General features: G+C 48.4%; 1 protein-coding gene across 1 annotated transcript in view; it reads left to right on the top strand.

The window, feature by feature from the left end:
* LOC123362849 (sodium channel protein type 5 subunit alpha-like) overlaps positions 1 to 27,093 on the top strand; it is a 169,369-nt gene that overhangs the window by 50,647 nt on the left and 91,629 nt on the right. The window contains exons 4-7 of the mRNA XM_045003355.1: positions 11,603 to 11,909; positions 20,068 to 20,186; positions 22,166 to 22,282; positions 24,411 to 24,539. Coding sequence (XP_044859290.1) covers positions 11,655 to 11,909; positions 20,068 to 20,186; positions 22,166 to 22,282; positions 24,411 to 24,539 — 620 coding nt within the window. The 5' untranslated portion in view covers positions 11,603 to 11,654. The remainder of the gene's footprint in view (positions 1 to 11,602; positions 11,910 to 20,067; positions 20,187 to 22,165; positions 22,283 to 24,410; positions 24,540 to 27,093) is intronic.

Here is a 27,093-nt window from a genome sequence, read left to right as displayed (position 1 = left end):
TAAAATTTCTTTTTTTAAATGGGAGAACTAAAATATGTCTTCAAATATAATAAGTGTATTGGTTTGCTATAAAATATATTTTAACTACATTAATATCGTACTGTCAATTTGATTCGTTCATTTAAAATTATCAGGGGGGGCTCTGTCGTCCTCCTGCTGCGACTTTGGAATTGCAGCCGTGAAAGGAGCAGAACATGGGGCCAGCAGGAGGCCTCACGCCCACATCTCCTCCGGCGCAGCTGTACCACCCCAGCCCGTCCACGCAGGGTCTCCTACATCTGTACAGCAGCCAGCCCCGCTGGTGGACAGGGCTGGGGGAAGTACAGTAGCTGCACAGGAGGAGCTTCCACTGTGGGGCCGCCCGGTGGCCCCACATTCTGCTCCTTTCCCCTCTGCGGTTCCCGGGAGAGCTCTATGGGGAAAGGATCGGAACGCTGGCAGCTCCTCCATCGGCTGGGCTATTCCAACCCCAGCCCTGTCCTCCGGTGCGGCTGCTGTTGGGAACCAGAGGAGACAGCTCTGTGGAAGGGCAGGGGCTGGGGCTGGGGGTTCTGCTCCTGTGGTTCAGGGCTCTCCTGGGAACCTCAACGGGACAAGGAGCAGAACATGAGGCCACCAGGCAGCCCCACACCCTCAGCTCCTCTGCAGTTGTCTTGCTGGTATATAATTGAAGAATTTTGAATATACTATATATTTCTTGAATCCTGTGTGTGTTAAATACTGATAAGTTTTTATTTAGCAAAAGTTTAGCTATCTCAGAACTCCCCATGAGTGAAAACTATATTTTAGAAATGCTTCTTCTCCCCTTGAAGTCAATAGGCATTTTGCCCCAGTCATCTGTGACAGCAAGATCAAGACTTTACTTCCTGTGTATCACCTAACAGTTGCTCAGAGGTCAAGACATTTGCACAAAAATCTAGACGAGAAAGCACACTCTGGCTCGATTCCCAGCTCTGGCCAAGGCACCATCAGCAGGGATTCCAGAGTCCTTTTTGAACCCTACCTCCAATTTTAGGCCAGCCAGGCCCTGCCTGGTCCCTACCCATATATTAGAATACTTTTGCACTAGCTGCTAATAGTCCTCGGGGAGGATAATATAACAATATTCACTTAAATTTAAAGAATTTTTTGCATTTTGAAGGGTGTTTGCTCTCCCCTCCTCTAATATGTTAATAACGTCTTCAACAAAACAACAACATTAACTGTGAGGAGGCATTTTAAATAATTTTTTAAAAGCCTTTGAGACTGGTAGACTTTTATGGAAGCATTTGTGCTGATGAGCTTTGTGTAATATTTGGCAAATAGCAAAGCAAATATTGTATTCCCTGTGTTGGTGTCATTAGGCATAACCCTAGGTAACTCAGGAGGGTGGAAGACCATGAGTGTCAATGAAGCCTTCCTGCACTAGGCCTGAATGAACCAAAGTCTCTCCATGTCTAACCAAAGCCCTTCCATGTTTGAACTTTAATCGACCTAACAGGCCAGCAACAAAGAATGGAATGTGTAGCAGCTAGTTATCAGTTGCAACACCGCTTAAACCGATACCAGAAGGTAATAATGAGGCCTGCATGCTTCTGGCTAAGGGGCAAGATAACAGATCAAAGAAAATAAGACAAGATAACGGTTCAAAGAAGAGTTACTAACGAGCTAGACTTGTAGCCGCCAAGTATGACCTAACTGCATAATGTAATTGCTACTGCACAGTGTAACTGCTAAAGGGGGGTGGAAAGGGGGGGGAGGGGAAGGGAGAGATAGAAAAAGCTTAGCTCGAGTTATGTATAAAAAGAGACAAGCTGCTTGTATAGGTGTGCTTGATTTGAGACGTGTTAGCCTCCTTGCACCCGCTTTGAGATCTCAAATAAACTTTGTCTGCTTCTCCACCCTGGTGTGTTAATTGACGCGAAGCACACCGGGCAACGAACCCCGCTGTTGCTGTCCTCGGGCACTCTGTGCCGGCAACACCTGTGTGCATTGCACAGAAATAGTGTCATTTCATACATCATTCACAACTCTCATTATCAATACCACAACATCTGAATTATCCGAACAACAAATAACAAATATGGGTTTGGACTTTAATACATCAGAGCAGGTTTCATTTTAATTTCACAACATTACAGGCTGAACTGATTTCAAAGTCACATACATAATACAAAGCTGTATATATACAAAGTTGAATGTTAGGGTATGTCTACACTACCAGAGTAGTTCGATTTTACTTAACTTGAATTTGTGGAACCGACCTTACAAAGTCGAACGTGTGTATCCACACTAAGGACAGTAATTCGACTTTGTGAGTCCACACTAACGGGGCAAGCGTCGACATTGGAAGCGATGCACTGTGGGTAGCTATCCCACAGTTCCCGCAGTCCCCGCTGCCCATTGGAATTCTGGGTCGAGCCCCCAATGCCTGCTGGGGGAAAATATGTGTCGACTGTCGTCATTCAACCGTCACTCCCGCCCTCCCTCCATGAAAGCGCCGGCGGGAAATCTGTTCGCGCACTTTTCTGGTCAGTGACAGCGCGGACGCCACAGCACTGCGAGCATGGAGCCCGCTGCGATCATCGCTGCACTTATGTCCGTTGTCAACTCCTCGCACCTTATCGTCCACCTCTTCCACAGTCAGATGCTGAGAAATCGGGTGAGGAGGCTCCGGCAGTGCGGTGAGGACATGAAGTGTGAGAGTGGCACAGACCTCTCACAAAGCACGGGAACCCGTGCCATGGACATCATGGTGGCAATGGGTCATGTTCATGCTGTGGAACGGCAATTCTGGGCCCGGGAAACAAGCACGGACTGGTGGGATCGCATAGTGCTGCAGGTCTGGGATGAATCACAGTGGCTGCGAAACTTTCGTATGCGTAAGGGCACTTTCCTTGAACTGTGTGACTTGCTGTCCCCTGCCCTGAAGCGCAAGGACACCCGGATGCGAGCAGCCCTGACTGTGCAGAAGCGAGTGGCTATAGCCCTCTGGAAACTTGCAACGCCAGACAGCTACCAGTCAGTAGCGAACCACTTTGGCGTGGGCAAATCTACCATAGGGGTTGTTGTGATGCAAGTTGCCAACGCAATCGTTGAGCTACTGCTCTCGAAGGTAGTGACCCTGGGAAACGTTCAGGTCATCATAGATGGCTTCGCCGCCATGGGATTCCCAAACTGCGGTGGGGCTATAGATGGAACTCACATCCCTATCCTGGGACCGGCCCACCAGGCCAGCCAGTATATTAACCGAAAGGGCTACTTTTCAATGGTGCTGCAAGCACTGGTGGACCATAGGGGACGTTTTACCAACATCAACGTCAGATGGCCGGGCAAGGTTCATGACGCGCGTGTTTTCAGGAACTCTGGTCTGTTTAGACGCCTGCAGGAAGGTACTTTCTTCCCGGATCACAAAATAACTGTTGGGGATGTGGAGATGCCTACAGTGATCCTCGGGGACCCAGCCTACCCGCTAATGCCCTGGCTCATGAAGCCCTATACAGGCGCCCTGGACAGTGACAAAGAACTCTTCAACTACCGGCTGAGCAAGTGCAGAATGGTGGTGGAGTGTGCTTTCGAACGTCTCAAGGGGAGATGGCGAAGCTTACTGACTCGCTCAGATCTCAGCGAAACCAATATCCCCATTGTTATTGCAGCTTGCTGTGTGCTCCACAATCTCTGTGAGAGCAAGGGGGAGACCTTTATGGCGGGATGGGAGGTTGAGGCAAATAGCCTGGCTGCTGATTACGCCCATCCAGACAGCCGTGCGATTAGAAGAGCCCAGCGGGAAGCGCTGTGCATCCGGGAGGCTTTGAAAGCTAGGTTCCTCAGTGAGCAGGGTAACCTGTGACTATTAAGTTTGTTTACAGAGAAGCTGAACCTGCCCCCGTTTCTTTACCCAGTTAATGTTGACTATCCTCTGCAGTTACATACCCCGTTCACCCCATTCCCCCCCTTCCAACACACGTTTAAAAATAAAATACATGGAACTTTGTTAATAAACACCGTTTTCTTTAGTACTGATTTCGCGGTAAAGGGTTAAAACTGGGACGCAGACTGTGGTGGGTAGGATGTGTACTGCTGCAAAGACCGCTTCTAAACTCGAGGAATGACAGGCTCCTGCTCCTAGAGCGGTGCGCGGTGGCGGACTGGTTGTTTCAACGGAGCCTGCCACCCCCTCCTTCTCGGGACTGTGTGTGTGGGGGGGCTATGTGACTTTGTGGCGGGGGAGGACGGTTACAGATCAGCTGCTGCGTGGCTCTGTGGTCCAGGATAAGGACCGCTGCATAAGATCTCTAACCACCCTCCCCCGCCACAAAGGCACATAGCACCCCCAAAACAGAACATGAAAACAACCTCCCAGACTGACCAGGGTGCCTAGAGACTGCACTGTGTGTGTGACCTGCTGCTGAACCTGCCCCCGTATCTGTACCCTGGTAAAGGTGACTGACCTGTCCAATTACCAACCCCCTTTCCCCCTTGAAACACAGTCTCCTCTAAAAGAACATGACAGAAACTAATTAACAGAAAAGTCTTTTTTTATTATCACCTAGACAGTTAGGGGATGAAACTGGGATGGGGGCTTGGGTGAGGCAGGAAGGAAAGGACTTCTCAAAATTTAGGGAATGAGAGCCTTCCTGTAATTGAGCACTGTGCAGGGGTGGAGTGACAGTTTTCACGGCCCCTGGCGCCCCTCCTTCTTGCTACTTTGGGTGAGGGGGGTATGGGACTTTGTGGCGGGGGAGGGTGGTTACAGATACACTGCAGTGGGGCTCTGTCCTCCTGCCTGCGGTCCTGCAGAACATCCACAAGGCCCGGAGCATGTCCGTTTGCTCCCTCATTAGTCCAAGCAGCGTTTGAGTCGCCTGCTGGTCCTCCTGCCGCCACCTGTCCTCCCGTTCACTGTGTGAGCACTGGTACTGAGACATGTTCTCCCTCCACTGGGTCTGCTGTGCCGCCTCGGCTCGGGAGCAGCCCATAAGTTCAGAGAACATCTCATCCCATGTCCTTTTCTTTCACCGCCTAATCTGCGCCAGCCTCTGTGAGTGGGATGCCGGGGCAGGTTGGGAAACAGTCGCAGCTGTGTGATGGGAAAAAGGGAGTGAATTCCTTGCAAAGATACATTTTTGCGAACAATGAACATAGTCTAGTCTGTCTCTGTGAACAAGACCATGCACAGCACCTATCTCATGCGCACTCAGGACAAGTTCGAATTTTCGGCCTTCGCATTCATTGCCTGGGGTCTTGCACTGGAGATCAGACAAGCGGGGCAGGACAGCAGAATTCGTGGAGCAGGCACACATGGTAAGCCATAGACTTTTGGCTGCTTAAACCTTAATGTATAGCAGTGCCCTCCTTTCACGCTCAAAGCAATGGTCATAGCGTTTGCAAGTTCCTGCTGCTGGCAATCCGGAAAGCATGAACTCTGCCCCTGTTCCACCCCCTCGCGGCTGTCCCCGGGAAAGATCCCTGTATGCTGCCCCTCTACCGCCTCCACCACGTGGCTGTAAACCGACGCTTATTGTAATGTAAAGGAACAGTCAAGCATTCCCAATACTAACATTCCCCTAATTCAAAGCAGGATGCCCTAGCGAGATCACCCTGAGGAGGATCACTGACAGAGATAGAGACCGCATGCTGCGTGAAAGCCAACACAAACCAGGGGCATATGCCGCCATGCTCATCGAGGCAATGCTCCCAGAGTACCTGCTGATAGCCTGGCGCGGAAAAGTGTCCTACCACGGAGGACCCAATAAGGCCACTCTCCCCAGGAACCTCCTGCGGAGGCTTTTCAATTACTTCCAGGAGAGCTTTGTGGAGATCTCCCAAGAGGATTTCTGTTCTATCCCCATATATATTGACCTTATTTTCACATAGTTAATATTCCTGCTCTGTTAAAAATAAATGTTTACATGTTTAAAGCACGTACCGACTGATCCTTCCCCTGATTCAGGGTCCGGGTTAATGGCTGGGGAGGGTTGGTAGGGGATCTCAGTGAGGGTGATGAAGAGATCCTGGCTGTCGGGGAAATCAGCGTTGTAAGCGCTGTCAACTGCCTCATCCTCCTCATCTGCTTCCTCATCTTCCCCATCCGCAAACATCTCCGAGGAACCGGCCGTCGACACTATCCCATCGTCAGAGTCCACGGTCAGTGGTGGGGTAGTGGTGGCGGCCGCACCTAGAATGGAATGCAGTGCCTTGTAGAAGCGGCATGTCTGGGGCTGGGATCCGGAGTGTCCATTTGCCGCTTTGATTTTCTGGTAGCCTTGTCTCAGGTCCTTGATTTTCACGTGGCACTGCGTTGTATCCCGGCTGTATCCTCTGTCTCTCATGGCTTTGGAGACCTTCTCGTAGGTCTTTGCATTCCGTTTTTTGGAGCACAGCTCTGAAAGCACAGACTCATCGTTCCACACAGCGATCAGATCCAAGACTTCCCGGTCAGTCCATGCTGGGGCCCTCTTTCTATTCTGAGATTGCATGGACACCTCTGCTGGAGAGCTCTGCATCGTTGCCAGTACTGCTGAGCTCGCCACGATGTCCAAACAGGAAATGAGATTCAAACTGGCCAGACAGGAAAAGGAATTCAAATTTTCCCGGGGCATTTCCTGTGTGGCTGGTCAGAGCATCCAAGCTCGGACTGCTGTCCAGAGCGTCAACAGAGTGGTGCACTGTGGGATAGCTCCCGGAGCTATTAGCGTCGAATTCCATCCACACCTAGCCTAATTCGACATGGCCATGTCGAATTTAGCGCTACTCCCCTCGTCGGGGAGGAGTACAGAAATCGAACTAAAGAGACCTGTATGTCGAACTAAATAGCTTCGTTGTGTGGACGGGTGCAGGGTTAATTCGATTTAACGCTGCTAAATTCGACATAACCTCCTAGTGTAGACCAGGCCTGAGATATATTGGCCCTGATTCATGAAAGCATTTAAGCATATGCTTTCCAGAATAGGGGTGTATTTAAGCGTGTACTTAAGTGTTTTTCCTAAACTGGGGCCACTGGCACACATCTCATCCCCCTACATTGGAAAAAAGCTTTCAATTACTAAACAAATTCAACTGCCCAGAACTTTTTATTTGATTTTTTTTTCTTCCTTTTTTGTTTTTTGGTTTTGTGCCTGACTCTGTAGAGTTACATCCTCCTAGCCTGGTGTTAAAGGCTACAGTTCTAGAATGAAATGCAGCCAACTTTCAAAAAATCTGAAATGGTGAAATAGTCATATTATTGATGACCAGGAAAGCTATTTTGGAACACAAGATCTGCAGTTTCTTTACCAGAGCAAACGGGCAACACTACCAGAATATACTGGGGAATCTTCCTGTGGTGTATTCAAAACTATGTTAAAATTGCAAGCTGTCACTTTAAGTTTCAAGGTGGTTTTTGGTCCTCTTTACAGGCTAAGGGTCTCTGTAGGGAATCACGTGAGCTGGGTCTTCAGCAGTTAGTCTGCAAAAATTTCAGCCTAGAACAAGGTGGGTTGAGTTAGACACCCTTGCCTTAGGGAGCATCCTGTTTTGTTTCTCTCTGTTTGGTTCTTGTGTGTTAGGGTTCTGGATTCTAAGGAATAAAGGAGTGTTACATTGCAGCCTTCCAGAAAGAGTATTTTATATTTTTATTATATAAGTTATATCTAACTTCTCTGAATGTATGCTGTGAGCATAACACTTGCCACTATTTTTATTTTTTTATTAATTTTTTCAAGTACAACAAATATACCAAAATACAAGATTCATTATAATACACAAGGTAAGTAAGGAAGGCTAGGATCTATCTTCAGGGTCTGCATTAATCACAGACCACAAAAAAGTCAGCACAACTTGCTTTGAATTTTTCAGGCATTCCCCATCTGCTGAATGGCAGTCATTCATTAGCTGTGAGATCAGTCATATCACTGAGCCAGGCATCAGTGTTTGGTGGGCATAGACTTTTCCATTTTTGCAGGATTAATTTTTTTAGCAACCAAAGCTGCACATTGGAACCATGCCATCTTATTACCAGGTAACCTTCAGGTATCAGGAATATATCCAAGAACGAAATTTAAGGGAGTGGGCTCCAACTTGCATCCAATATCAAATTGGTTATTTGATCCATCTCAACCAGAAATTCTTGATACAGGGGAGATCCCTAAACATATGAGTTAATGCAGCATCAAAGGAGTTACATTTCCAACAGTTGTCAGCATTTCTGAGGCCCATTACCACTCCCCTTTATGGGAACCAGTAGATTTGAAAAAGTGTCTTTTGGTGAATAAACCATAGTCACAGGTCTGTAGTTGATTTTTTTTTTAACTGTAGATACAATTGTATTCCATTGGGTCTGAGATAGCTGTTTATCCAAATCTCTGTTCCAAACAACTCTGAAATTATCAATCTTTTTGGAAGAGATTTTTGGGCCAGACAATCATAGAAGGATACCATTTGCTGAGTAAATCCAGGAAGTTTTCTCCAAAATAACAAAAGTTCTGGAATTTTGGAACTTGCAGTGCTCCCAGGCCAAATACATCTATCAGTAAATTCATGCTCCACAGAAGGGCAAGCCAAATTGTTGCTGAAGATCTGCAAATGGTTTGTTTAGCATTGTCAGTAAGCTGCAACATGGTCATAATTCCTTTCTCCGTCCAATCCTTCCAAATCAAGGTTTTGTCACTGATTCTAAGGATAGCGTTGCTCATTGGGATCACCTTTCCATGGAAGAACGGATGGAAGCAGAACTTTCTGCCCAAGGTTGACCAAGCTTGCCTCCCAGTCATTATTGTGGAAGTTCTGTAGCTATCAAATCTCAGATAATTTGATCCTACAGTACCTGAAAGGAAAAGAGGGTATGCCAATTCTCATTCAATCTGAACTCATTTGGGGGTCTTTGCAGTCATAGCTAACAGCCACAAAGATGCCTGTCTTAACAAAAAGGAGATATGATAATTTTTCAAGTTGGGAAAATGAAATCCACTCAAAGATAGGGAGAGTTGTAATTTTTTTCAGATCAAGTCTAGGCTTCTTACTTGCTCCCCAAAAGACCATTATGATCTTACCTTGAGGAGACTTAGTTTTCTTTAAGCTAGAGTCTTTCTGAGAAGAAAGTGTCCTTTTTCCATGAGCCTGCACAAAAAAGAAGCTTACAAGAAGTGGAAGCTTGGACAAATGACCAGGGAGGAGTATAAAAATATTGCTCAGGCATGCAGGAGTGAAATCAGGAAGGCCAAATCACACTTGGAGTTGCAGCTAGCAAAGGATGTTAAGAGTAACAAGAAGGGTTTCTTCAGGTATCTTAGCAACAAGAAGAAAGTCAAGGAAAGTGTGGGCCCCTTACTGAATGAGGGAGGCAACCTAGTGACAGAGGATGTGGAGAAAGCTAATGTACCAATGCTTTTTTTGCCTCTGTCTTCATGAAGGTCAGCTCCCAGTCTACTGCACTGGGCAGCACAGCATGGGGAGGAAGTGACCAGCCCTCTGTGGAGAAAGAACTGGTTCAGGACTATTTAGAAAAGCTGGACGAGCACAAGTCCATGGGGGTGGATGTGCTGCATCCCAGAGTGCTAAAGAAGTTGGCGGATGTGATTGCAGAGCCATTGGCCATTATCTTTGAAAACTCATGGCAATCCGGGGAGGTCACGGAAAAAGGCTAATGTAGTGCCCGTCTTTAAAAAAGGGAAGGAGGAGGATCCAGGGAACTACAGGTCAGTCAGCCTCACCTCAGTCCCTGAAAAAATCATAGAGCAAGTCCTCAAGGAATCAATTCTGAAGCACGTAGAGGAGAGGAAAGTGATCAGGAATAGTCAGCATGGATTCACCAAGGGAAAGTCATGCCTGACTAACCTAATTGCCTTCAATGACGAGATAACTGGCTCTATGGATGAGGGGAAAGTAGTGGACGTGTTATTCCTTGACTTTAGCAAAGCTTCTGATGTGGTCTCCCACAGTATTCTTGCCAGCAAGTTAAAGAAGAATGGACTGGATGAATGGACTATAAGGTGGATAGAAAGCTGGCTAGATCGTCGGGCTCAATGGCAGTGATCAATGGCTCCATGTCTAGTTGGCAGCTGGTATCAAGCAGAGTGCCCCAAGGGTCGGTCCTGGGGCCAGTTTTGTTCAATATCTTCATTAATGATCTGGAGGATGGCATGGACTGGTTGTAATCAACTCCAGCATAAGTACTTGTGAGAAATTTCCATATAGCATTTGTCACAAAGTTCAATGTGAGGTAGTGGGACCCAGCAAGCTGTGACTCTGTTCTCCATACCGTAAATGTGGGACTGCTGGGCTGTCCCTTCATTGGAGAGTCTGACCTTTGGTGGTGGTGGGTAATAACTAGAAAATGTCATGAAACAATTCAATCATTGTTTAACAACACTGAAAATGTTATTGTCTGTTTACTACATATTGTAATAGAGTGTGCTCTTTAGTTTGTAACATCATATTCCTAACTTGTCATTGCTGCTGGAAAATGAACCTACTAGCTTTCCAGTATTTGCAATGATTAAAATTGATTTTCTTACATAGGAACTTTGATTTTTGTAAAAAAGAGAAGTTATTTGATCTGGGAGGGGGCATTTTCGGGGGGGTTGGTTATTTTTGGATAATTGGTCTTGCTCTAGTTACCACACAGTGATATTGGAGATGCTGCATTGTTTCAAATGCTCTCTTAATTGTTAGCAGATTTTGTTGTTGTTATTGGTAACCTTCATAGTTATAGCACTTGGAAGAAAATTATTGGTTTCCTGTGTGCTGTTATGCTGCATCTCTTCAGGGCATCTTTCAAAGCCTAAATATTCATCCAGGGTTTCTTTGTGGGTCTGAGCAGAGTGGAGAGGGTGTCTATTTCTGTGGAATTGTGGGTGTTTAGTGTTCTTGAACAGTGTGTTTTCCTCAATTCTTTTGTAATATGTGCTTTAGCTATTGATGTTGCATGCGCTTAGCATGTTAAGTACACTGCACAAAATGTATAGGTATACTAATGAGTAAGTGTGAACAGTAAATAATGCTGTTCAATTTAGTTACTGTGGTTCCATTTTAAGATCACTGGATAATTCTAGGTGTAATGTATTTTACATTTTAGAAGTACCCATTACTTTTAAGTTAGATGTGTAAGACTTTCTTTCTTTTCCTCTTCTGTTACTTCTCAAGGTTGTAAGAGTTACATGTACCACGGAGGCTATGCCTTTAATCCCAGCAGGGAGCTCTTTACAGCGTTTACCAGTAAAGATTCTGGAGACTGTAATTGACAGATTTCAAGAAAAATAATGTTTATTCTTCCTTGGCTGGTAGGACTGTGGCTGAGATGCAAGGCCTCTAGGGTATGTTGAGAGTTTAAAGGAAGAAAAATATATTAGGAGGCACTCATAGATGTGGTTGATCATTCCTAGATCTCTGGAAAATTATTCTGTCAAAAAGTGCTGGTCACCCACAACTCCATTTCATCTATAATATACCTAAATCCTACAAATTACATGTAATCTAAAAATAAAACCTTGTCATTTACCAATCAGGAATGTAGTGCAATTTCTCCCCCTCCCCCCATTTTTCTCTAAGTGGGAACACTTACAAGACAATTGGAAAGCTAAATGAGGTTGTTTGTCATTGACAGCTTACCTTTTTGATAGTCACTTATCTTGATTCTTCTTTTTAGTTATTTCCACTACTAGGAGGAAAATCTACTGCAGGAGGAAAAGGATGAAAAGATGGCTGACTTTTCACTACTGTGTTCTAACCATTTCCGCCAGTTCACACGTGAATCTTTGGCTGCTATTGAGAAGCGAATTGCTGCCAACAAGAAATACAAAGACCAGCAACCTAAAGAGAAACCTCGTCCCCAACTTGACCTGCAGGTTTTCCAAAACCTGCCTACTCTCTATGGGAATCCTCCTCAGGAGCTTGTTGGGAAACCACTGGAGGATCTTGACCCTTATTACAATGATCACAAGGTTAGAGACCGCGTATGCCGAGGGATCTGATTTCATCCCTCCTTGATCATTTGTCAATAGGGAGCCTTTTCTGCTTTAGGAGTCAGAGAGTTAAATTTGGCAGTGCTTCCCTTGAATGATTATATTAAGACAGTTGTATTCAATCAAGTTATAATAAAAAAGACATTATACTTTGATCACTATGTGATCATGTAATAAAACCTTAGTTTTAAACTCTACTAATCATAGAGAATGAAATTCATCAGCATGAGGCATGTGCACCATTTACATTAGGGGTGGGCAAACTTTTTGGCCTGAGGGCCACATCGGGGTATGGAAATTGTATGGCAGGCCATGAATGCTCACAAAATTGGTGGTAGCAGTGCAGGAGGGGGTGAGGGTTCTGGCTGGGGATGCAGGCTCTGGGATGGGGCCAGAAATGAGGAGTTCAGGGTATGGGAGGGGGCTCCGGGCTGGGGCAGAGAATTGGGGTGAGGGCTCCGGCTAGGGCTCTGGGCTCTGGGGTGGGGGTGGGGATGAGGGGTTTGGGGTACAGGAGGGTGTTCCAGGGTGGAACCGATGGGTTCAGAGGGTGAGAGGGGGATCAGAGCTGGGGCAGGGGATTGGGGGAAGGGGGACACTCAGGTGTGCAGGCTCCGGGCAGCTCTTATCTCAAGCAGCTCCCGGAATCATGTCCCCCTCTGGCTCCTATGCGGAGGTGCGCCCAGCCGGCTCTGCACACTGCCCTGTCCGCAGGCGCCATTCCCAGCCAATGGGAACTGTGGGGGCAGTGCCTGCGGACAGGGCACAGAGCTGCCTGGCCGTGCCTCTGTGTACTATGTAGGAGCCAGAGGTGGGTCATGCTGGCTGTTTCCCAGGAGCTATGCGGAGCGGGGCAAGCTCCCGACCCCACTCCCCAGCTGGAGCTGAGAGCTGGATTAAAAGGTCTGATGGGCCGGACGTGGCCTGCGGGCTGTAGTTTGCCCACCCCTGATTTACATCCTGCTTAAGCCCTTCAAATAGGGCTTACGTGGGACTTAGGAGGTATATGTTAGTCCTCTATACAAGGATGAATGTCACTCACACTGAATTTAACATAGGACAGAGAATATAAAAATCTGTTGCTGCATGATGACTGAAAATGGAGTTATTGGTTTTTATCTAAAGTATGTTCCAGCCTACTAGACCTATATGTAGGCTGAATCAAAGCCTCTACATTATATGCAGCTTCTCTCTCTATAGGCTGCTAATAACCAGAACCACTTAATACAGTCTGTTTCCCTATGTTACAAATTTTAATAAGGAAATACTGCCTGTAAGTATACATTTTTGTTTTCAAAACCACCCATTCTTCCAAGTACAAAATGATTTCTAGACTATATTTTAGCTTTTAAAACATGAACCCAGATCTCTCACATCTCAGGCTGTTGGCTTTACTAGGATGGCTTGCTCTAATTCTCTTTGTTTAAATAATTAAATATAATTGGCACCGACACTTGCCTGGGAAAAGTTTCAGGTTTGACAAATCCACATTTTTCAATGAAAAAATTGTTTTGTTGAAAAATTCCTGACCAGCTCTGGTCAATATTAGTGAATGCTGAGTCACTGGTTCAGCAAATAAAGGCCCTGATCCTGCAAATGCTCTCACATTTTATACATATATAAACTTGACTCACATGAATAATCCCATTTACTTGAATGAGAATGTGCTGACATGAGTAAAATGACTTCAATGCACATTTTGTGGGATCAGGGCTAAAGGAAGAAGTTCTTCTTCGAGTGATTGCTCCAATGCATTCCAGTTAGGTGTGCGCACCGCGCGTGCACGGCTCTTCGGAAGATTTTTACCCTAGCAACTCCGGCGGGCCGGCTGGGCGCCCCCTGGAGTGGCGCCGCTATAGCGCTGAATATATACCCCAGCCGGCCCGTCCGCTCCTCAGTTCCTTCTTCCCGCCCGTGACGGCAGTCGGAACTGTGGAGTGCTCAGTAGTCCTCCACATCCCTAGCTCTCTCTACTTGTTTTGTATATAGTTCTTTACTGTTAGTATAGTTAGTTTTAGTAGTAGTTAGTTTAGATAAGGATAGGGGGAGTACTTTCTCCCTCCCCCTCCCCGGTGCGGGCTCATGCCCAAGGCACCGGGCTTTAAGCCCTGTGCAGCGTGCCAGAGGCCTATGCCAGTGGGTGACCCTCACGGCTCCTGCCTCCGTTGCCTGGGCGAGGCACACCGTACAGATAAGTGTGCCATTTGTTCGGCTTTTAAGCCGCGGACGCGTAAGGACAGAGACAGTCGCCTCAAGCAGCTCCTTATGGAGGCGTCCCTCCAGCCCCCGGCACCGTCAGCGCCGGCACCGAGGGCTTCTTCGGTGCAGAGTGCACCCGCGGCACCGACCGGCGCCGGCACCGTGGCCACGGTACCTAAACCGCCGCCGAAGACGACCCGGCACCGCTCGCTCTCGCCTGCACGCAAGCAGAGACTGGCGAAGGCTGTAGCGAAGGCACGCACAGAGTCCGCCACGAGAGTGGCTGCGGCAGTGCGTAAAGCGGGCCCTGAGCCCTCGACTCCGGCTCCGCAAGCGCCGTCGAGTCCGGCACCGCCACGCTCCCCGGCACCGACCGAGGTTGAGCCAAGGCTGCCTTCAACGCCGGAGACATTCTCCTCTGCCAGAGACCTCATCAGGCTCATAGAGGCTCCGAGCCTCCGGCCCCCGGCACCGCCGGTGCGGGCTGTTGTCTCTCTCGGCAAGCCAGCCAGGATGACAAGACCGCCCTCTGTTGACGAGTGGCGTGGAAGACGGTCGAGGTCCCGGTCCCGGTCCCGGTCCAGGTCCCGGTGCAGGTCCCCGTCCCGCCGCTCGGAGTCTCGTCGCCGCTCCTCTTCACGGCACCGAGCACCATCCCGACGCCGGTCTGAGTCCCGGTACCGTTCTCGATCTCGGTACCGGTCGCACTCCCGGCACCGATCCAGGTCACCGTACCGTCGGTACCGTCGGAGGTCTCCTCGGCACCGCGACTCCCGGAGTCACTCCCGGCACCGCGGATCCCGGTCCCGGTCGAGCTCCCGGCGCCGGTCGAGCTCCCGGCATCGCCGGAGTCCACGCTCACGGTCACCGTCCCGTCGGCGCTCTGCGTATCGACCCTCGGTGCCGTCGGTGCATGGCCTCCCGCCTTCAGCGGTTCAGTCCGTCGGCACTACAGCACCGCCTTGGCAATCCCGCACGGCTTCCGTAGCCTCCGGTGCCGATGATACTACCCACCGGTGGCCTACCCCACAAGGACTTCCGCATGAGCAGTGGGGCTACTGGGTCCCGTGGGGACAGCATGAAGGTCAAGGTATCCCGTTTCCCAGGAGGGATGTGACCACCAGCACCAGGGTCCCTGAAGCGACTGTTAGCCGGCCGCCTCCCTCTCCTCCGCACGAGCCATCTGCTCATCCGGTCCGCCAATCACCCACGCTTCACGGTTCGGAGGAGGCTCACCCACCGGACGTAGACCCGGAGCCGGTTCTGCAGGGTGCATCTTCGTCATCCTCGCCCGACGAGGCGGTGGCAGGGGCTGCGGCCAGCGAACCCCCGCCCATTGACCTCCTGGCCTTCCAAGACCTGCTTCGCAGGGTGGCGGTGTCCATGAATCTTCCCGTAGAGGAGGTCCAGGAGGATGAGGACCCAATCACCAATGTGGTGGGTGCGGATGCTCCCGTCCGCGTGGCGTTACCCTTCGTCCGGACCATTCAAAAGAACGCCACTACGCTATGGCAGACCCCCGCTTCCATTCCTCCCACAGCACGCGGGGTCGAGCGGAAGTACTCAGCCCCACCATCAGGCTATGAGTACCTTTACTCCCACCCAACCCCGGACTCCCTCGTGGTCCAATCTGTTAACGACCGGGAGAGGCACGGCCAACCTGCCGCTGCGCCTAAGTCCAAGGACGCCAAGCGCATGGACTTGCGCGGCCGTAAGATCTACTCCGCCGGGGGTTTGCAGCTGAGGATCGCAAACATCATGGTCCTCCTCGCCAGGTACGACTTTGACATTCTGACGTCCCTGGCGAAGTTCTCGGAGCTCCTGCCTTCCACTCCGCCAGGAGTTCTCCGCCTTGCTGGACGAGGGGAAGAAGTCCTCTCGGTCATCTATTACGGCCGCCCTCGACGCCGCGGACTCCGGGGCTCGCACCTTGGCATCCGGCGTGACAATGAGGCGCATCTCCTGGCTGCAGTCCTCCACCCTGCCGCCGGAGGTGCAATATACACTCCAGGACCTCCCCTTCGACACCCAGGGTCTGTTTTCCGAGAAGACGGATGCTCGGATCCAGACCCTGAAGGACGGGCGTGTTGCCATCCGCACGCTCGGAATGCACACGCCGGCGACGCAGCGCAGGCCCTTCCGGCCGCAGCCCTCCCGCTATCAACAGCGCTATCGCCCCTATACCAGCAGACGTCCGACCCAAAATCGCCGTCGTCCGTCCGGCAACCGCCGCAACCAGGGCCAGGCCGCTTCCAAGACCCCTCAGGGGGCTAAGCAGGCCTTTTGATGGGACGATCGAGGACGGCCCATCACTCTCCCTACCGGATCCTTCCCCTTTATTTTACAACCGCCTTTCCCATTTCTTTTCGGCGTGGTCCCGCTTAACATCGGACAACTGGGTGCTTCAAACAGTCCAGTCGGGATACCGCCTTCAATTTGTTTCACCCCCGCCTTCCCACCCACCCTCCCTGTCCCTCTTCAGGGACCCCTCTCACGAGCAAGTCCTCTTGCAAGAGGTTCAGACTCTGTTGAGCGTGGGTGCCATAGAAGCAGTGCCTCAAGACAGGCGGGGCAGGGGATTCTACTCCCGTTATTTTCTCATCCCCAAGGCGAAAGGCGGGCTACGTCCTATCCTGGACCTTCGCGAGCTGAACAAATATCTGCTCAAGCCCAAGTTTCGTATGGTCACCCTGGGGACCATTATTCCTTCCCTGGATCCGGGAGACTGGTTTGCCGCCCTCGACATGAAGGACGCCTACTTCCATGTCGCGATCTATCCTCCTCATCGGCGTTACCTTCGGTTTGTGGTCAACAACGCCCACTACCAGTTCGCCGTGTTGCCATTCGGACTCTCCACGGCGCCGAGGGTATTCACAAAATGCATGGCAGTCGTAGCAGCAGCCCTCCGCCGTCGTCAGATGCACGTCTACCCGTATCTCGACGACTGGCTGGTCCGAGCTCAGTCCCGTCAGCTCGTGATAGAACAGATGGCAGAAATTCTGTCTCTCTTTCAGCAGCTTGGTCTTCTCATCAACACCGAGAAGTCCACTTTGCTCCCAACGCAGCGACTGGAGTTCATCGGAGCGGTTCTCGACTCCACGGTTGGCAGGGCCTCTCTTCCCCGCGCCCGGCACCAGACGATGACCTCCATCATCCGGGATCTCGTCGCCTTCCCGACCACAACCGTGCGCTCCTGCCTACGCCTTCTGGGTCACATGGCCTCCTGCACATATGTCACCGCATATGCGCGGCTCCATCTTCGCCCCTTCCAGTCCTGGCTCGCGACGGTGTACCGTCCTCATCGAGACCCCATCGACAGGGTGGTCACGGTCAACAGGACGGCCCTCGACTCCCTCCGCTGGTGGCTCACCCCGGAGGTCGTGTGTGCGGGGGTCCCGTTCCATCCTCCTCGCCCATCCGTTACGCTGACCACGGATGCCTCAGCGCTCGGTTGGGGGGCCCACCTGGGCGAGCTTCACACCCAAGGCCTTTGGTCGCCCCAGGAACTCGCGCTACACATCAATGTCCGCGAGCTCCGTGCCATCCGCCTCGCCTGCCGGACCTTCTGCTCCCACCTACAACGCCGTTGTGTAACAGTACTCACGGACAACACCGCTGCGATGTACTATGTAAACAAGCAGGGCAGAGCCCGCTCTTCTCCCCTCTGCGAGGAAGCGATCCTCCTGTGGGACTTCTGCGTGACCCACTCCATTCACCTAGAAGCGTCTTTTCTTCCGGGAGTGCAGAACACGCTGGCCGACCATCTCAGCAGGTCGTTTCTCTCCCACGAGTGGTCCCTTCGTCCCGACGTTGCACATACGATTTTCCAGAGGTGGGGGTTTCCCCGGGTCGACCTCTTCGCCTCCAAGGCGAACAGGAAGTGTCTCCAGTTTTGCTCGTTCCGAGGTCACTCGCCGGGCTCTCTGTCGGACGCGTTCCTGTATCCCTGGCAGACTCACCTCCTCTATGCCTTCCCTCCCTTTCCTCTCGTGCACAGAGTGCTCCAGAAGCTGAGGAGGGATCGAGCCACCGTCATACTCGTGGCTCCGGCCTGGCCGAGACAGCATTGGTACACCCTGCTGCTCGAGCTCTCCGTTCGGGATCCCATCCCCCTCCCGTTATGGCCGGACCTCATCACGCAGGACTTCGGCAGACTCCACCATCCGAACCTGCAGTCCCTCCATCTTACAGCCTGGTACCTGCGTGGTTGACCCACGCAGAGAGGGACTGTTCGGCAGCCGTGCAGCAAGTCCTGCTTGAGAGCAGAAAGCCTTCCACTCGCTCCACCTACCTGGCGAAATGGAAGAGGTTCGCGCTCTGGTGTGACCAACGAGGACTCAACCCTTTCGTCGTACCCGTCCCTACCATCTTGGACTACCTTTGGTACCTTAAGGACCAAGGCCTGGCGGTCTCCTCCTTGCGGGTACACCTGGCAGCGGTGTCCGCTTTTCGTCCTTCTCTGGAAGGTCGCTCCATCTTTTCCAATCCGATGGTCTCCCGCTTCCTGAAAGGCCTGGACCGATTGTACCCGCTGGTGCGGCGTCCGGCCCCAACCTGGGATTTGAACCTCGTCCTGTCCAAACTCATGGGTCCGCCATTCGAACCGATGGCCACATGTTCTCTTCTTTACCTCTCTTGGAAGACGGCCTTTCTCGTCGCCATAACATCGGCCAGACGAGTCTCGGAGCTCCGGGCGCTGACGGTAGGTCCGCCATACACTGTCTTCCACACAGACAAGGTGCAGCTTCGTCCGCATCCGGCCTTCCTGCCAAAAGTGGTCTCGGCTTTCCACCTCAATCAGGACATCTTTCTCCCGGTCTTCTTCCCGAAGCCCCATGCCTCACCTCGGGAACAACAGCTCCACACCCTCGACGTCCGTAGAGCGCTCGCTTTTTACATCGAGCGGACGAAACCTTTTCGGCGTTCTACACAACTCTTCATAGCAGTCGCCGATCGCATGAAAGGCGAGCCGGTCTCTTCCCAGCGCATCTCCTCCTGGGTAACTCAGTGCATCAGAGCATGCTACGAGCTGGCTCGCGTGCCCCCGGGCCGCTTCACCGCTCACTCCACGAGGGCGCAAGCCTCGTCTGCCGCCTTCCTGAGCCAGGTCCCCATCCAGGACATCTGTTGAGCGGCCACATGGTCTTCGGTCCACACCTTCGCCTCCCACTATGCGTTGGTGCAGCAGTCTCGAGACGACGCAGCCTTCGGCTCAGCAGTTTTACACTCTGCCACGTCTCACTCCGACCCCACCGCCTAGGTAAGGCTTGGGAATCACCTAACTGGAATGCATTGGAGCAATCACTCGAAGAAGAAAAGACGGTTACTCACCTGTAGTAACTGTTGTTCTTCGAGATGTGTTGCTCCAATCCATTCCAGACCCGCCCTCCTTCCCCACTGTCGGAGTAGCCGGCAAGAAGGAACTGAGGAGCGGACGGGCCGGCTGGGGTATATATTCAGCGCTATAGCGGCGCCACTCCAGGGGGCGCCCAGCCGGCCCGCCGGAGTTGCTAGGGTAAAAATCTTCCGAAGAGCCGTGCACGCACGGCGCGCACACCTAACTGGAATGGATTGGAGCAACACATCTCGAAGAACAACAGTTACTACAGGTGAGTAACCGTCTTTTTCATAGTGAGAAATTCCAATTCAGTAATTAATTGCCTAAATTTACCTTTAAAAAGGGACATGAAAAGTGTTCTCCAGAGTACACAATATTCTTTACTGAAACTTTAAAAATGTGTGGTACAAATATATAACGAATCAAAAAAGGTAACAAACAAGAATTACGAGGAATCTTTCAATATAAACAAACAAACAAAAAGCAAGTCAACCATCAAACTTTTACACATAATTATTTGCAGTTCTGCCAACAATCCAAACCCTCAATGTCCACAGTTCACTTTCTGGAGAAGTTTCATTAATTAAGATTATCTCTGTTTTTTTCTTAAAGACATTTATGGTATTGAACAAAAGGAAAACAATCTTCCGATTTACTGCCACACGTGCCTTGTGTATACTTAGCCCTTTTAATCCAATCAGAAGAACAGCGATTAAAATTTCGGTACATTCATATCCTTTCAGTTGGTTTCACCTATTCTAGTTTTTTTTCTTATGGGTATGAAATAATATGGGTGTAATACTGACTGTGTCATATTTAGAACATATCCTGGATCTAGCCTGTTTCTAAAAGCAATAGTGCACCTGTTTCAGATAATGGCACAGATAATTGTGAATTATTTTAGAAATGACTGTTATTAGTATATGAAACAGGAAGTGTACAGGGATCCACCTACAGGGAGGAAGGATGGAAACCAGGTAATAGAGGGCCTAATTCTGATCTCACTTATACCTGTGTTTAAAGCCATTAAAATCAATGGGCTTGGTTCACTGTGGTGTTTCACCAGTTTTATGCTGCAAAGTTATGCTGAAGTAAAACTGGAGTATCACAGTGGTGAATCAGACAAAAGGACTTGATCCAGCCACTGTGGAGATCTAAGTACCACCAGTCACGCAGAGCCCTGCAAGGGTGTCCTATGTATCTTGCAGAGCTGTGTGTGATCTTAAGCTCACTCTTGCTGCAGTAAACAGGCCTCAGTGAAGAGGTGGTGCACATGGCTCTGCAACAGTGCAGGGAGGGTGATTCTGTTGAAGATCACCTCTCCAGCATGCTGAGTTGGGGGTCGCATAGGCTGGCCAGCCTACTTCAGACATGCCCCTTCTCCAGCAGGGCTGTCTGTGTTCAGGTCCATGGTATAGCTGATGGGTCTTTTGAGGTCCTTGTCTGTGAGGATGGCTCCTACAATTGCAGCTAGTAGGCATAGCGGAGGCAGGGGAGGGAAGGAATCTTTTTACACACACACACACACACACACACACACACACACACACACACACACACACACACACACACACACACACACACACACCTTCTTCCTGAAGTGCAAGGTGCATGGCACCATGCCCCATCTGCCCCCTGCACACTCCTCCACAATTGGTTGCACATGGATCACATCTGCTATGTGGTAACTATATGTGCCTAACTCTCTGCACCAGTTGCAAGTGGAGATCCATACCAGCAGGGTCACTGAGTTGTGCTCAGCGCTGTTGCAGATCTTATGTGTGTGGTAGTGTAAACCCCTTGCACCATCATCAGGATCAAGCCCATAGTTACTCTAGTGTTAAAATCAGTGTCAGTGCTATCAAAAGCAGTCCTCTGCAGTTTGTTCCTGGCTTTTTCTTTGTTACCTTGGACAAGTTACTTAACCTCTTTGTTTCTTGATCTGTAAAAAGGGCATCATACAATACCTGCCTCGGAGTTTCATGAGGAATTTGTTGTTATTACCATTACTTGTACTGCAGTATTGTCCAAGGGCCCCAGCTAGATGTCGTACAAACACAAAGTCACAGTTCCTATCCTCAAGAGTTTATAATATAATTTAAGACAAGGCTCCACAAAGGAGTGTAACAAATCGTAAAAAGGAAGAAAAAGGGTAGAAGGAGAGTAGTGCCAAGCAGTGACGTCTCCCATATATCTTGTTGAACAAACTATTCCTGGGTGAGGAATAATGATTTTGTGGCTCATGCATTGAACTGGGACATTGACATCTGGCTTCAATTCCCACCTATCAACTATCTGTGTCACCCTGGACAAGTCACTTAGGCCCAGAGACGCAAAGCTATTTAGGCTCCTAATTTCCATTTAAGCCTTAATACCATTGTGGATCTGGACCTTTGTCTTCCTATATGTAAGAGGAGGATAAAAATAGATCCTTCGTCCTACTCTTTGTTGTTCTTATTTGTTTAGACTGAGTTCTTTGGGGTAGGGACTGTCTCTTATTAAGTTTTACATACCGCAATGGAGTCCCAATTTTAGTGGCTTGGGTTCATTGTGGTCTGACATCAATATGAATAACATACAAATCGAATTGTTAATTATGTCCTAAAATTTGAAATCAAATGTTAAATCTGCAATGATTTAAACATTTTTTGTATTAGTGGAATGTTTTGATTACACTGTAATGTTCTTTACCTTAACTCCTGTTACTTACATTGTTCACTATTTTTATTATGTGCACTATTTTAACCAATTGTGTCTTCATGGCTATATTTGAGACCCGTAGGAAGATTAAGTCACCTAAATTTCGTGACTGGAGAAAGTATGTTGAGTAAGTATTTCTGTAGGAATTTATTTTTCCTAATTCTCTAGTTCTAATTAATTAGTTAATTGGCCTAATCTTGTATTCCTCACACAAGATAACGTCATGTTGGAGTCATTAGGAATTTTGCTTGTGTTAGAACTTCAGGATTACTGTTTTGTGGATATAGGGCCATCTTCTGCTTTCATTTGCTGTATTATAAATCCAGAGTAAGTCTTTGGGGTCACTCTGGATTTTCAGTGGGGTAAATGAAAGCAGAATCAGGCATTTAGTGCCAAAAAAGTGCTAAGTTCTTTTCATTATCTTTTGTCTACATTTAATTGTTCTAAATCCTAAACTCCTCCCTTAATTTTTACTATTTTTTTTTACTGAGGCAAGTCTCCAATCAATGTCATTATTGACTAAGAGAAAATATAAGATCTTGAAATCCTTACTGAATTCGTTTCTGTAATGTTGATTTGTGCACTATTTGCTTTAATAAAATGGTCTGTCAGATGCTTCTTGCCCATGGAACTTTGTTAATAAGGGGCCTTTTCTTCAGCATTGGCCAGATCTTGCAATTTTATCACGAATATCAAAATATTCAGTGTTTTTTCTTTACGCTTCAACTCCTGAGGTCATGTGAAAACCTGAGAATCTCAAACTTCATTTAAAAAAAACTGTAAACTTCTATCCCTCTCAGTTTCAAAGTTTGAAAACGTGAACCCTAATAACCCCAACATCCATGGCAAAGAACCCACAGCCTATTACTTTAAACATTTGTTTTATGCCAACCACATGACTTGTTGGGGCCTGACTCATGATTTTCAAACACGCCGTGTTGACAATACTGAGTACTCCAATGAGCTGTAAGCAGGAACTCATGTTTTCAGGGGCCTAGGGAAAATCTGAAATGGAGCTCCCCCCCGATCCTTCCAAACAAATACCACTGAGGTGAGGCTGTGGGAAATGGGGGGTGGTGGTGGTGGTGGAGGGTTGGAGAGTGAGCCTGCCCTGCACTCCCCCTGCAGCAGTGTCTCCTCTCCCTCTGCGCATTGCAACCTGGCATGCAGGGTCACAGTGCCACTCACTCAAGTTTGAAGCACCAGTCAGTTTGGGTACCCTCCCAAACAGGGGGCTTGTGTCAAACTAGCCCCTTTGCCGCTCTTTGGGAAGCCCTGGCTCTATCGGGTTGGATCCCTGTGCCTGCATGAATCCCATTAACATCAGTGCATCTCCCTGTGGGTGCAGGGTTCTGCCCTTGTGGAGCACGATACAGGATCAGCATCTAAATTAATAACTTCAGTCTACCAGGTCATCTACTTTGCTAACTGTAATATCTGAATAAAACTGTTTGATTTTAATATATATCCCGCTTTGAAAACTAGTGTACATCAATATGTTTATCTGCAAGGGGGTCAGAATTTAGTCAAAGTAATATATGCTATGGTAATTCAAATACCTTTCCCTCCCCACCCTCAGAAAAAAGGGCTACATTGCTGTCAAATAATTCCTGAACATATTTTCTGAATACCAGATGCCTTTAAAATTCTCTAATGAGATCTCAATCTTGCTGAAATGATAAGTGCACTCAGAAAAGCCAGCAGAGCTTTTACTGCTAGTTTCCATTTTAAAGAAAATGCTGCCTTTAAAATTGAAGTCCTGTAAATTTGTATTTCTGTGAGCTTTTTTCCAACATTCTTTAAAGAAAGTACTACCAAATGCACAAAGTGAACAACATAAAATGCACTGAGCAGCCACTTTGCATTCTTGAACCAGTGAAGATATGGATTATTGTCAAAAAAATTAAAAGTGGACAGTGATTTGGGGTGGCTCAAATTAGGGATGCCCAACCTGAGTCATGTTAAAATTTTAGCAAACAAAAAATGGTCACACGTAAGCAAGTATACCACAGACACAGATGTTGATAGCCACATGGAGACTGCTGGCAGCTAATATTTCAAGTTGCCTGTAGGAGTTAAGTCCTGATCCAGTACCCACTGAAATCGATGAGAGCCTTTCCGTTAACTTCATTTGGGGGCACTGGGTCAAGTTCTTGGGCAAAGAGTCAGCTCTGAGTGAGTAAACTGCCTGTGCCACATACCCTCCTCCATTAATTGCTAATGTTCTCACATTTCTTGGACACTTTACTCCCCAGGTACACGTTCACAGCCATTTACACTTTTGAAGTATTGATAAAAATATTGGCAAGAGGATTCTGTCTGAATGAATTCACTTTCCTTCGAGATCCGTGGAATTGGTTGGATTTCAGTGTCATTGCTATGGCGTAAGTAAGAACATGTATATTTTAAAGGGCTATTATGAAGTTTAAATTATTTTTGCTTGTGTTTATTTTCTCTAGAACTTTAGTGAAAAGTTTCATACTGTGCCCTTAAGACACAACATTGTAAGGAGTGATAACTGTATCTAGTGCTCTTGTATTCCCTTTGTTGTATGGTATACGGGATATCAACAACATGCCAATCCCACAAAAAGAGGGTAATGGGATTGTACAGAGGGTAAAGATAGCAACATATATGATATAGTCAATACCATCATATAGCCATCAGTAGCCCCTTTTTGTGAAATAGGACAAGAGTCTGACGACAGGAAGTGAGATGTAATATCTATACTGTCATGAAGTATCCCATCCATATGGGATTAAATCTGGGATCGGCATCACCAAAACAATGTGATCTTGAACTTTCTGTAATTAGAAAGCAATAAAATAAAATTAATTAAACCACAGTATTACAGGCTCCTTCTATCATACAAGCTTGCCGAGAAGGTCTGCAATCCACAGGAGTTCAAGACCCATATGGGATGTCAAATTTTTCTGTCACTTTCTTTTACAGCATAAGTAACAAGGGGGAGGCAGAACTTGTTACTCCACGGTTTGATTACTCCAAACTTGCCTGAGTGATGAGAGTTCCAAAGAAAGTAGGCCTTTCAGTCCCTTATCTTCATTTCCTTTTATCACAATAAGGCAATAAACAGACAATACTATCATCTATAGTGTTTCCAGTTATTTCACTGTAGATAGTATGAAGTGTACTCCATCCCTACAGTGACAAGAGTTACTCCCTGCAGAGGTCCTCTGAGCTGCCTGCACAGACAGCTTCTCATTCACTGTACTCCCCGTGACAACACACTGACTGCAGCTCAGTCTCCAGAGGTGAGATGAGGAACTTCCTACCACACACGGAGACAGCCACAGGACTTTATAGTTCCATTAAATCCATAGGTCCCTTTTACTAATTCCCAGGACACTATTGACAACCATTCTAAGGGAAGTGTCACCAGCCAAGGCCGTGGGTCATGCCACAGTTTCCCCTGTTGGTTATGTAAGTTAGTCCCGAGTCAGACTTCACCTTCAATAACCCGTTGTTCAAGGAAGGACTTTATTCATTAATCACCATTAAATTAAAATAAAGAATTCCAGGTTTCAGTTTTCCTCCTCATCAGAGGATGATCTTTCTCACCATCTCTAATCAGTAATTTGTCATCAGCCCCTCTTGCATTCCAGACTTTCCCGGTCCACTCCCATCCACTCTGCAGTACAGTCTCGTGTGCTGTTATTTCTCGATGGAGAGCTAATGTCTTAGATACTTGCTTCATCTTCAGGGTGTCTCTGTCAGCACACTTTATATTCCTGCTTCCTTCCCAGGCTCAAACTGTCTACCTCTCTGATCCAGAGGTAGGTACCAACTCTTTTCCTGGACCTTGCTGATTGACTAGCTCCCCACTGTCTCCCTTCTCCCGTGATTCTGATAGTTCTCTTTGGGCTCTTACTGTCTAAGCTGCCATTCAGGGCTTGTCCCTACAGCAGCCTATTTCACTTCCTGTTGGTTCCTCCAGCCTGTTACAGTCACAGAGCTTCGCTAGAGAGCTTCCTCTTTATACTGTTCTAGCAGTCTCTGTCAATGAAGACGTGACTCATTCTAAAGTCTCCTACTCTACCTCCCACTTGGTTGAAAGAACAGGTGTGTGGGTGGATAGGTAAGTGTGTGTGTGTGTGTGTGTGTGACAGACAGAGAGAGAGGTGAGAAGCAGAGGTAGCAACAGGTAGGGCTGAGAATCATAGAATTTCAGGGTTGGAAGGGGCCTCAGGAGGTCATCTAGTCCAACCCCCTGCTCAAAGCAGGACCAATCTCCAACTAAATCATCCCAGCCAGGACTTTGTCAAGCCTGACCTTAAAAACCTCTAAGGAAGGTGATTCCACCACCTCCCTAGGTAACCCATTCCAGAGCTTCACCACCCTTCTAGTGGAAAAGTTTTTCCTAATATCCAACCTAAACCTCCCACACTGCAACTTGAGACCATTACTCCTTGTTCTGTCATCTGGTACCACTGAGAACAGTCTAGATCCATCCTCTTTGGAACCCCCTTTTCAGGTAGCTGAAAGCAGCTATCAAATCCCCCCTCATTCTTCTCTTCTGCACACTAAATTCGCCCAGTTCCCTCAGCCTCTCCTCATAAGTCATGTGTTCCAGCCCCGTAATAATTTTTGCTGCCTTCCACTGGACTCTTTCCAATTTTTCCACATCCTTCTTGTAATGTGGGGCCCAAAACTGGACACAGTACTCCAGATGAGGCCTCACCAATGTCGAATAGAGGGGAATGATCATGTCCCTCAGTCTGCTGGCAATGCCCCTACTTATACAGCCCAAAATGCCGTTAGCCTTCTTGGCAACAAGGGCACACTGTTGACTCATATCCAGCTTCTCGTCCACTGTAACCCCTAGGTCCTTTTCTGCAGAACTGCTGCCTAGCCCTTCGGTCCCTAGTCTGTAACAGTCAATGAAATTCTTCCATCCTAAGTGCAGGACTCTGCACTTGT

The sequence above is a fragment of the Mauremys mutica genome, chromosome 2 (assembly GCF_020497125.1).
Source record: "Mauremys mutica isolate MM-2020 ecotype Southern chromosome 2, ASM2049712v1, whole genome shotgun sequence".
Classification (NCBI taxonomy): domain Eukaryota; kingdom Metazoa; phylum Chordata; order Testudines; family Geoemydidae; genus Mauremys; species Mauremys mutica.
The sequence above is the reverse complement of the archived record's forward strand: the minus strand, read 5'-3'. Positions and strand labels throughout refer to the sequence as shown.